Source organism: Myotis nattereri, assembly GCF_964212035.1.
Source record: "Myotis nattereri genome assembly, chromosome: 8".
Taxonomy (NCBI): Eukaryota; Metazoa; Chordata; class Mammalia; order Chiroptera; family Vespertilionidae; genus Myotis; species Myotis nattereri.
The window spans coordinates 7,937,853-7,950,297 of NC_138083.1; the positions used below are offsets into that span (position 1 = coordinate 7,937,853).

At 51.4% G+C, this 12,445-nt stretch overlaps 1 protein-coding gene across 1 annotated transcript; it reads right to left on the minus strand.

The window, feature by feature from the left end:
- Positions 1-10,496: 10,496 nt before the first annotated feature.
- LOC308523100 (protein FAM209-like) lies at positions 10,497-12,255 on the minus strand (the record flags this gene model as incomplete). Its single annotated transcript, XM_081096773.1, has 2 exons — positions 10,497-10,907; positions 12,007-12,255. 2 exons carry the CDS (start codon positions 12,253-12,255, stop codon positions 10,644-10,646), a joined length of 513 nt encoding a protein of 170 aa, XP_080952899.1. The 3' UTR covers positions 10,497-10,643.
- Between the last annotated feature and the right edge of the window lie 190 nt (positions 12,256-12,445).

Below are 12,445 nucleotides of genomic sequence, written 5' to 3' on the forward strand. Positions count from 1 at the left end.
CACAGTGCACAGAGGGTACCCCCAACCCCTCTGCACAATGGCTGTCGCTACCTCCTGTGTAGGCCCCTCTCACCCACACCAGAGAGGTGTTCCCGGGCAGCCCCCGAGTCAGTGGGAGAGGCTGTCCCCAAGCTCGGTCCTTGTCTTCTCATAGAAATTAATTTATAAGAGAGACCTTGACTGCGTTGTGAAGCCAATGTACTAAAGCAATGAAAGCACGCCCCTTTATTGAAAAAGCAAAGCAAGCAAACCCATGCATCTGGCTTATGAAGCGCAGGCGAGCTCTCAGCTCATCTGAAGAGCAAGCAGGTTGGGGGTCTGAGGCATTATATGTGCCCCCCCCCCCCCTACAGGTCTCACAGTTCCTCTGCTGAATAGTTTGGTGGAGATTAGTTCTAAGGCCCCTTTTTTGCTTTGTTGTGGCCTTCCCAGCACTCATGAGAAGCACCTGGCAGCTTTATCTCGCCCAGCCTCGGGACTGCTGACTTCTCTTTCCCTTCTCTTTCTGCTTCCTCTCATTAGGGAGGTGTTTTTGTTTGCTTGCCTTTTGTCTTTAAATATTTTTTTAATTGATTTCAGAGAGAAAGACAGAAACATCCATGATGAGAGAGAATTCTTGATCGGCTGCCTCCTGCACGACCCCTCCAGGGGATTGAGCCTGAAATCTGGGCATGTGCGTTGACCGGAAATTGAACCATGACCTCCTGGTTCATAGGTTGACACTCAACCACTGAGCCACGCCTGGGAGGTTTCCTAACCATTTGCTCTTGTGTCCTTGGCTGGAGAAGATAATGGTGGTTAGTTACAAACTGGCTGCAAATTGCCCACACTCTTCGGCCTTTATTTAACTTTCCTGTCTCAGTTTTCCCGTTCCCCCTGCCCTGGAATCCTGTAACACCTAGTCCCTCCTCTGCGGATCCTCCCAGCTCCACCCAGGGCAGGAACCAGGGGCTGAGAGGGTGATGGGAGACCATGGGGCCGGGAGAAGGGAATCTCCCTTCCCCCACCCTCTGCCATCCGGTGACATCAGGCCTCTGCACGGAACTGTCCCGCTTGCTGTCCTGTTGGGTGAGGGACTTGAGAATATGCCTGTTAAACAGCAGGTGACATACGGGGTTATGTCGTAACCTGGGAGACAGACAGGGAACTCGAAGGACAGGCCTGGTGTCGCCACACAGGCCCCTGTGCTCAGATGTTATGTTTGTGAAATGCATGGATTTTGAATAAGAGGCCCAGATATGCAGCTTGTCCTCCTGGAAGGAATGAGGAACCTCCTGTCCTTTTAAAATTGTCACTGAAGCTGCAGATAAGATAAAACCTGCAGGGAAAGAATGTGGCCTTCCTCCTTTCCTGGCTGCTAACTCCTGGTTTGGCAACACTGGCTGCTGGTTGGCCCTCTCTCGAATTTGGGGCATTGAAGGATACAAAGAGTAGTTATGAGGTGGAAGGCAGATTCTCTGGCCCCCCATGTCACCTCCATTTCACTGATGACGAAATGGAAATTCAAGAAAGTGGGTCACTAGTTCTGGTTCTCATGGCAGGAAGCAAGAGAGCCAGTGACCCCTGCCTGACTCTGGAGCCCAAAGCTCTTTGCCAGAACAGCTGTTAGTTTAATTCACAGGCCCCATGCACTGCACCTAACAGGGTAGCAGAGAAGTTTTTCCTCTGCAACAGGAATCAGGCCATAGTTGGTCTTTTGCATCTCGCTTCTTTCACTGAGCATCCTATATAATAAAGCCCTAAGATGCAAATCAACTGAATGGCGGAATGACAGGTCGCTATGACATGCACTGATCACCAGGGGGCAGACCCTCAACGCAGGAGCTGCCCCTGGTGATCAGTGCACTCCCACAGGGGGAGCACGGCTCAGCCAGAAGCCGGGCTCACAGCTGGGGAGCGCAGTGGCAGTGGAGGGAGCCTCTCTGCCTCTGTGGCAGCGTTAAGGATTCCTTGGGGGATGTCAGCCTGCCCACTTAGGCTCCTGGAATGGGCCTAAGCCAGCAGGTGGACATCCCCCGAGGGGTCCCGGACTGCAAGAGGGCACTGGCTAATGTCGTGCACCAGGCCTCTGGTAATAAAGGTTCAATCAGTTTGTAGTATAAGCCAGCCTCCATTCCTTTTTATGGCTTAATAATATTCCAATGTGTGGACACACTGCTTTTATCCATCTATCAGCTGATGGACATTGGGCTTGTTTCCACTTTGTGCTACTATGAACAACAGTACTATGAACATTCATGTGCAAGTTTTGTGTGGACACGTTTCATTTTTCGTGGGTAAACACCTAGGAGTGGAATATGGTGACTGTATGTTCAACATTCTGAGGAAATGCTGGAACCTTTTTCAAAAGCAACTGCATAATTTCACATTCACACTAGCGACGTGTGGGGGTCCCAATGTCCCCACATCCTCACCAACACCTGCTGTTGTCTGTCCTTATGGTTCCAGCCATGCTAGTGAGGGTGAGCAGGTCTTGGGGCTTTGATTTGCATTTCCCTCTTGGCATCTTTCACACACTATTGGCCATCTGTGTATCTACTCTGAAGTGTCTACTTAAGTCCTTTGTCCATCTTTAATTGGGTTACTTGTCTTGTTATTGTTGAGCTGTAAGTTTCTGTATGTTCTTTATATGTTCTTGGTGTGGGCCTCTTTGGGTTCCTCTTGTTTGGGAACTCTGTGTGCTTCTTGGACTTGTAAGTCTATTTCTTTCACCAGGTAGGGGAAGTTTTCGGTCATTGTTTCTTTTTAAATATATTTTTATTGATTTCAGAGAGGAAGGCAAAAGGAGAGAGAGAGAGAACATCAATGATGAGAGAGAACCATTGATTGGCTGCCTCCAGCAGGCCCCACACTGGATGTCAAGCCCACAACCCAGGCATATGCCCTGACCAGGAATTGAACCATGACCTCTGGTTCATAGGTCAATGCTCAATCACTGAGCCACGCCAGTTGGGCCTGTCATTATTTATTCAAATAGGTTTTCTTTTCTTATATTTAAAAAAAAATTTATATTCTTTATTGTTGAAAGTATTACATATGTCCCCCCTTTTCCCCATTGACCTCCTCCAGCCTCCCACCCCCAGGCCTTCAGCACCCTATTGTCTGTGTCCATGAGTTATGTACATATGCATATAAGGTCTTCAGTTGATGTCTCAAACAGGTTTTCAATATCTTGCTCCCTCTCTTCTCCTTCTGGCGCCCCCATAATGAGAATGTTGGTATGCTTAAAATTGCCCCAGAGGCTCCTTACATTATCTTTATATTTTTGGATTCTTTTTTTCATTTTGCTCTTCTGATTGGGTGTTTTTTGCTTGCTCATATTCCAACTCGTTGATTTGATTCTCAGAATCCTCTCCTCTACTGTTGAATCCCAGGCTCAACGTGCTTTCTTCTTTACTTCTCTAGTTCTGTGACTTCCATTGCAACCAGCTTTCAGGCGGTTCTGAGTGAGGGCTGTTGTAGATTTTAGTTGTAATTTTGAGGTGGTTGTGGGAGGTGTTGCGTACTGGTGTTTACCCAGGTCGCCATGTTGGTTCCCACTGTGCCGGGTATTTTTAAGGCTGAGTAATATTCCACTGCATGTGTCGAGCACATTTTGTGTGTCTAGTCACCATCTGTGGGCAGCTGGGTTGCTTCTACTTCCTGGCTGTTGTGAGTCATGCCAGGTATAAGCACATCTCTTTGAGCCCTTGTTCTTAACTCTCTTGGGTCTGTACCCAAATGTGGCATTGTTGGGTCTAGCAGTCATTCTGGCTTTAAGTTTTTGAGGAAGCTCCATACTTCTTCATAGTGGCTGCACCATTTTGCATTCCCACTGAGTCCACCGGGTCCCAGGACTCCGCATCCCTGCCCACACTTGGTATTTTCTGTTTTTGTGATCGTCGTCTCTTGTGGGCGTGAGAGGGTATCACAGCGCGGTGCACGTTTGCATCGACTCCCACCACATGCTCACGGAGTAATGCCTGCTGGGTATGGGCCGAGCGATGAGCAGATAAATGGCCCAATGGAGGAAGAATGAATGAGTCAGTGGGAGATGGTGTTTCTGGAAAAACAAGGTCAGGTGAGGTGGCTGCTGGTCCAAGTGAGATCAAAACGCCAGGAGTGTCTGCCTGGCGTCTGGAACCACACACACACCTGGGAGGGCGCTGATCTGGAAGTTTGCCCCCCCCCACCCCCGCTCCCCCCCCCCCCCCCGCCCCGGGCAGGGCTGCTTCCTGAGTGCCAGGAGTGGGCTCGGGTGGGGAAGCCTCAGTCCCCAGAGCCCTCACCCTGGAGGGGAGCAAGGGAGGGGCTGGCGTGGTGAGCACAGCCTTGAAGGAGTTGAAGGAGGGGGTGCAGGAGGCGTGAGAGGGAGAGGGGCGCGAGGTGATAATGGGGCTGGCTGTGGTGGGGGACACGGCCCTGGCCCTGCCCTCAGGAAGCTGAGTCTCTTATTTGCTGCCTCCCAAATCCCCCTCCCACTCACCCACCTCTGCGCATGGCCAGGCCGCTGTCACCTCCGGGCAGGTCACCTGGGCGCCTGTGACGGCGCGGAGATGCCTGAGGAGTAGCCTGCCTCCGCCCCAGTCCTCCCCCCGCCACGGCCCCTTCTTTCTCATCCGATTTCCTTTTTATAGGTTTTCAAAATGGAGCTACAGCTAATTTAAAAACAATTTTTATTGATTTTTTTAAGAGAGAAAAGAAAGGAGAGAGTGAGAGAGGGAGAGAGGGAGAGAGAGAGAGAGAGAGAGAGAGAGAGAGAGAGGAACATCGATGTGAGAGAGAACATTGACGTTGCCTTCTGCACACACCAGGACCAGGAAACGAACCTACAGCCTGTGCACGCGCCCTGACCAGGAATCAAACCAGTGACCTTTTGGTGAATTAACAACGGAGCCACCAGCCAGGGCACAAGTAATTCTTTATGTCCAGAGCAACACGTGGGACTGCCCTCACCCGGAGGAAGACCGCAGCACTGTGAAAGGGAAGCTCTGAAGCGGGCAGGACCACGGCTCCCATTCAACACAACGTGATTATGTGTCGCAGATTCTATACCTTCAACTGCCACCTTAGTTTCCTCAAGGGCCCCTCAAGCAAAATCTTTTTAAAACTCACTGTTCTTTGTGATGGGCTGTGCCTGCCACCTAGTGGCCATCTCTGGTCACTGCAAGCCACACCTTTTAAGATAGCTGTATCCCGCCATCTCTCCGCACATGGGTTTGAAGATCTGTTTTGGTTTCCTGGTGAGAATGCCAATTGCTGTAGCCCTTTGAAGTGTGGCAACACTAACAAAAGTACATGTGCACGTGCCTTTCCACCTAGGAATCCTACCTCTAGGCCTCTGCCCTGAGAATAACACTGACCACACAAAAATTCTTATGCACAAGGTTATACTCATTACTAGAGGCCAGGTGCACGAATTCGTGCATGGAGAGGGGGCAGAGAGGGACCGCGGGAGGTTGGCCGCCAGCTCTGAGGAGGGAGCCGGCCCTCGGTTTCCCTGGGAAAGGGGCCACATCTGCCTCCACCCACTCTCGGTTCCCCTTCCCAGCCCGGGGCCCAAAGGCCCCAGTGGGGTTGGGAGAGGAGGCCAGTGGTCGCCGGGCTGGGCACAGAAGGAACAGATGCCAGACACCAACGCTGCCCCACCACTGTGTGCTTCCCCGCCTCAACCCCCCCCCCCCCCATCCTTCCCTCGCCACTGTGTCACCACCTTGGTGGGCAGGTGGCCCTGGGGAAGGGAGAGGACTGGAGTGAGACAAACCCTTGTGTCGAAGGCTGACTTTCAATAGATTGCAGCGAGGGAGCTGCTCTGCTGTGTATGAAACTCCAACCCAGAAGCAGATGGCCTACAAATGGTTTAGCAACAGGGGCCGATGGGGGCTGGCCGGCCGGGGGGAGGGACCACAGGCAGTTGGCTATGGTAGCGCACTCATCACCAGGGGGAAGCTTCTGTGTTGAGTGTCTGCCCCCTGGTGGTCAGTGCATGTCATAGTGACTGGTCAACCGGTCGTTCTGTCATTCTGGTCATTCTGGTTGTTCTGGTCATTCTGGTTGTTCTGGTCCTAACGGTCGCTTAGGCTTTTATGTATATAGATGTGCCATTTCAAACTATTGGAAACTTCCTGAATGTCTGCACAGAAGAGAGTCCATTCACCCAGTGGAGTCTCTGTGGCCAGAAGAAAGAAAAAAATTCAGGGAGGATGAAACAGAAGGCTCGAGGGGCAGAGGTGGAGGAGGAAGGGACAGGGGGTCGCGGGACCTGTGGGCCAGGGGGGGCTGCCTGCCACCCAAGGTCAGCGGGAAGGCACAGGCTGAAGCCTAGGACAGTCACTCACATTGTGGTTTCCTGCAAGTTACACACACTCCTCGGTTCACTGTGTCTCCCTCACTGGGCTCTACGTGAATCTCATTGTGAAACGTTGGCCACGAATCCAAAATCTAAAAAAAATTACTGGGAGCGGCAGTTATGTAAGATGTGACCCCTGGGGGAACTGGGGGAAGTGGGGAAACTCGGGGAATCAGGGGAACTGGGGGGAACTGGGGGAACTAGAGCAGTGGTCGGCAAACTCATTAGTCAGCAGAGCCAAATATCAACAGTACAACGATTGAAATGTCTTTTGAGAGCCAAATTTTTTAAACTTAAGCTATATAGGTAGGTACATTGCTATTAACTTAATTAGGGTACTCCTAAGCTGGCCTTTGCTGAAAACGTCCTCAATCTGATTGAGGTACATTCCCTGAGGTCGACCCCTTCCAACTCTCCCATCCACACTCGTCTTGTGTACTTGTTTCAGATAGAGGAGTGTGGATGGGAGAGTTGGAAGGGGTTGACCTCAGCGAACGTACCTCAAAACATTGTACCTCCCCCGCGCTGTGTATCCCGAGGCCCCACTGCGCCGATATCCCCGTCACCCGACCGACCGACACCCCCCACGTCTTCTAACGCCACTTCTTCAAAATAGACTCACCCAGGCTGAAATCCGACTTCTGCGCGTGGGCCACGAAGTTTCAATCGCACTGTACGTGCGCCGCACGTGGTATTCTGTGGAAGAGCCACACTCAAGGGGCCAAAGAGCCGCATGTAGCTTGTGAACCAATTTTCCAAACACTGAACTAGGGGAACTGGGGGAATTGGGGGAACTGGGGGCAACAGGGGGAACTGGGAGGAACTGGGGGAAATTGGGGGAACTGGAGAATTGGGGGAACTGGTGGAACTGGGGGAACTGGGGGAATTGGGGGAAGTGGGGGAGGGTACAAGGAGGTTCTCTCTGTCTTAGCCCCTTACCTGTGGACAATGTGACCAGACCCGTGGATGCCTGACACCATGGACAGTGCCGAACCCTATGCATACTGTCCTTCTCCCACGTATAAGACCTGTGATGAAGTTTAATTTATAAATTAGTCACAGAGGCTACAAAATAGAGCCTCTGCTAAGAAAATAGAGCAATTATCACAATTCCCTGTGATGAGTCCATTGAGATCTCTCTCTCTCTCTCTCTCTCTCTCTCTCTCTCTCTCTCTCTCTCTCTCTCTCTGTATCTACTGTCCTGTGCTCACCCTGCTTCTTGGTGAGATGATAACATGCCCAGGTGGGGAGAGGTGTTTGTGGTTTGAGGCGCTGATTCGTTTGTCCGTCACAGTCTCAGGGCTAGAGGCCCGTTCTGGCGTAGAGCTTAGCAACCTCAGCCTGCGAGGTTTCTCCTCATTAGGCCTGGGGCCTCCTCCAGGCCACTGGTTTGGGTGGGTGCCTGGTTTTTCTAGATGCTGACTGGAGACCACTCTCAGGTCCCAGAGGTGGCCCTCACGTCCTTGCCCTGTGACCCTCCCCCTCAAAAGTGGCATCTGCTTCTTCCCTGCCACCAGGAGGCTGTCTTGGCCCCGAGGGAGCCCCTTGTAATGCAATGTAATCACTGGAGTGGCCATCCCTTCAGTCGCAGCAGCTGCCCACACTCAGGGGAGAGACCGACAAGGCCTGTGGCCCTGGGGCCATCTGAGAAGTTTGCCCCCACCCTCACCCAGGTATGTGTCACCGTCCTCCATGCTGCTTCGGTAGGGTCCCCATGAAGCCCCATCCCCTTCGTCTCTCCAGCTGGGTCTGCCTCGGGTTTCAGTCCTCAGGCCTTGGGGTCTCGCCCTGGGGTGCCCCCCCCCCCCCGCCCCCCGAGAGCAGAGCGTGGCGGAGGTGATGGAGAAGCGGGACTCCATGGCCCTATAGCGCGAGGAAGCATTCTGCCAGCTGCCTGAGTGAGCCCCTCGGGGACACGTCCGCGTGGCCACTGCAGTGCCCGCTGGAACCAGGAGCGTGGGGCGTTCGGAGTTGCGTTTACGCTCTGACAGCAGAAGTGGGGAGCTTTGTGGCGCTCTAGCTCCTGAGCCTCCTCTCACGCATTTTTGTGTGAAAACATCGCGTGACACTGACCGGGCTGAGGGCAGGACTTCCCGGGCGGAGTGTGTCCTGCAGAGCGGAGCATTAGGCTAGAGAGCGTGGGGTCACTCTGTCACTCCTCACCCGAGGGCATTTCCCACTGATGTTTAGAGGGAGCGGAAGGGAGGGGGAGAGACAGAGAGAGAAAGAGACACATCGATTGGTTGCCTCCTGCACGTGCCCCAACCGGGGTTGGGGATCAAGCCAGCAACTGAGGTATGAGCCCCAGTCCAGAATCGAACCCAGGACCCTTCAGTCCGCAGGCCGGTGCTTTTCCTGGTTGCGAACATAATACATGAGGGTAGCATGTGCAAGGGTGTGGCCAGCTTCTCCTGTGAAGGGCTGGTTAGTAAGTATTTTCAGCTTCCGGGTCATGCGATTTCTGTGCAATAATTGAATCCATCACTTCGTGCGAAAGCAGCACGGGCGATATGTGGATGATGGGAGTGGCGTGTGCTTATGACCACTCAAATTTGAATTTCATATCCTGAAATATTACTCATTCTTTAATTTTCCCCCCAACCATTAAAAACTATAAAAAGCACTTTTATCTTCAGGGCCCTAAAAAAGCAACCCGCAGGCTGGCTTTGGCCTGTGAGCCATGCTTTTTTGGTGACCACTGGCTTTTAATTCTTATTATTTTTTATTAAAAAATATTTTTATTGATTTCAGGGAGGAAGGGAGAGGGAGAGACATAGGAACATCAATGATGAGATTTGATCAGCTGCCTCCTGCATGCCCCACACTGGGGATTGAGCCTGCAACCCAGGCATGTGCCCTGACGGGAATCGAACCGTGACCTCCTGGTTTACAGCTTGACGCTTAACCACTGAGCCATGCCAGCCGGGCACCACTGGCTTTTTAGATGGTCTCTATTCTAATCTAAAATCTGTCCCATGTTGAATTCACAGGCTAAAACCAAAGTATTGTGTGCTTACCTGAGTTTCTTCAGAGTGTCCTGTGAAAATAACTCACAGGAGTCTCATTCGCTTGAAAACAGTAAGAACCCAGAAATAATCTCAGCTCCTTCCGTTCTCCCCTATCCTGTAATCGAGGTCAAGTGTTCAGGGACCACTTTCCAAAGACGAGTAACATTGACACGAGGGAGCAGACAGGCAGCTTTCATTAGAGGCCTAACTCCTACGCTCACGTGGGACAGATGCTGAAGACGTTGTTCAAACAGTGGGAATTAACTTTTTAGGGGGTAAAATATGTTTTTATTGATTATTAGAGAGAGAGAGGAAGAGAGACGGGGAGAGAGAGAGAAAAACATTGATGAGAGAGAAACACCTTTAAATGGCTGCCAACCAGGGACCAAACCCACACCCTGGGAACATGCTCTGACCAGGAACGGACCTGGGGACCTTTGGGTGCATGGGAGGACGCCCGACCAAGCCACACCAGCCAGGGCGGGACTTAGCCTTCTGTAGTGGGAAGGAAGGTGGAAGGAGGGGAATTGCCCTGAGTCCTCAGCTGTTCCTCTGGGCCTGCACGGCGCATCTATAAACAGTCCGGGTGGCCTGCAGAAGGGGTCATAAGCCAACTTAACAGCTGTATTAAGCACATGTACTTCCCATTAGCCATAGTAACATGCCAAAACATCCATATTTTAATAGGTACTATAAAGAACATTCATAGCAATTGACAGAGCCCTGGTTAGTATGAATCAATTCTCCATTTTCTTAATTCAATTGGACATATGTAACTGCTAATTGGTAGAAGACAGTCAATGCTTCATGAGCTAAAATGAATAAGACTTTTGGGGGTAAGAAAATCAAATGATTCTAGAAACCATCATCTGCCACACACACACACACACACACACACACACACACACCCCTAATTCAATCATTTTATTACACCCATCATTAGAGTTGTCCTTTATAATGTAATCAATTATAAGATAATCAGTTCCATCATTTGCACAAATAGCTAATATAAAGACAGCAAGTATGGAAATGACATTAACACCCCAAATTTCCTAAACCTTGTTCTCCGGCCCTGGCCCCTTGGCCAAGTGTCTCACCACCACAACCCTGGAGGAAGCAAGAAAGGCCAAAAAACAAAACCTTCATGGCCACGCCCATGGCTACTGGCCTCACATTTATTTTTTCAGGTTTAAGCGCAGAGGGGAAAACATCTCAGATTTGAGATTTTCCTTCAGAACAGTTTTATTAGTTTGCATATGGTGTGTCTACCCTCGACTTTCCTGTCCTCCTTTGACACACAAATCCCGTTATTCGTAGTCGTCTTCGCCCCATATTTCGTAGATGGTAACATTGTTATGTGGGTCTGCAGGCCTCTCAAAGTTCTGCCCCTTGTAGTCACCGGCAGTTGCCAAGGCGACTTTCAGATTCCGCACCTTGGACATGAACTGCACGAGGTCCATCTCGAGCTGGTTTAAGGTGTGCAGTGCGTAGTCTTTGCTGGGGTTAGCACACTGGTTCTTCTTCGGTGCAGCACGAACCAAAGAGCCTCGAGGGCCAGGAGGGGTCTTTTCCTGTCAACAAAGATGTGCGGGGTGAATAACACCGTCAGCTTTGGGGGCTTGGACACAGGTCCAGGAGAGGTGGGCTCACGTAACAGAAGGTCCTAGCGTTGCTCTAGTCCAGAGACTGGCAAACTACTGCCCAAGGGCCAATGGGGCCCACCATCTGTTATCGTAAATAAAGTTTTATTGGAACACAGCCCTGCTCATTCACACACATACTGTCTAGGGCCGTGGTCGGCAAACTGCGGCTCATGAGCCACATGAGGCTCTTTGGCCCCTTGAGTGTGGCTCTTCCTAAGCCTTAGGAGTACCCTAATTAAGTTAATAACAATGTACCTACCTATATAGTTTAAGTTAAAAAAATTCGGCTCTCAAAAGAAATTTCAATCGTTGTACTGTTGATATTTGGCTCTGTTGACTAATGAGTTTGCCGACCACTGCTCTAGGGCTGCTTTCAGACTAAAGTGGCAGAGTTGAGTCACTCACTGCAAAGCTGAAAACATCTAGTGTCTGGGCCTCTACAGAGAGGCTTGCCAGCCCCTCTGGTCGGTTTGGACACAGCCCAGGGAGGTGTGGGGGTCCGTCTGGTAGAGAATACACTGCCATTTTCTGTCTCGTTCCCCATCATGGAGATGATTGGCTGCTGCAGGCAGGGGCTATCACCTTTTCACACCTCTATCCCTTTACAAAGCTCTCTACCTTTATTGGGGATAATGCTATCAACTGCATTCGACTCAGCAACTTGTAAGAAGTCAACCGCTAGGGAAATTAAACCTCGGGCAGCGAATCTGGCTCTGTGAATAATTTCGACCCCAAACACACCAAGTTCTTGAATCTATCCTCATTGAACAAACTCATTGAACAGGCTAAATACCAAGCCAAGGTTTCCTTCAACCAGTAACCAGAAGCTGGTCTCCAATGTACTCCCAGCCGTGGTGGGTCTGGGCTCCATCAGGAAAGGACTGGCCAGCGTCTCCCAGGACCGCGGTGGTTACTTTGCATTAAAATCCCTTCTACTCTACCGTCCTGCCTGGACCACCCCCATGTCTCGGGGTCGGAGATTTCTGAGGGGGCAGCAACCTGGGATAAAGCATGGAGCCGTCCTTACCTTCATCTTCTCACGGTCTCTTCGAAACTTGAGAATTAGATACAGTATAACAATAAAAAAGAACCAGAGCCACTTGCTGACGAGCCAGCCTGGGGCGTGCTCTGGTAGGTTCTGCCTAATTCGGAAGTGCCCTCCGCAAGGCACCTTTCCGGGGGGTGCTTTGACATTCTCCCTCAGAGAAGAAAACATAAAGGCGTAGCCGCAAGATAGGCATACGGGCAGGAACAGGGTCCATTTCAGGGTCCGCATGGTGAGCAGGGGTGGGGGAGGAGGCTGCTCATGGTGGGTCTGCCTGCCCTCGCACCTGGATTCTGAGTGCTGGGGCTGAGCCGGGTTGATGTCACAGAGGCCCCGGCCAGGAGCGGCTCCGGCCATTGTGATGGCAGCAGGGAGGCCAGTGAGGCCAGGGCCCGGAAGGAGGATGTAGGGGGCTGGAGGC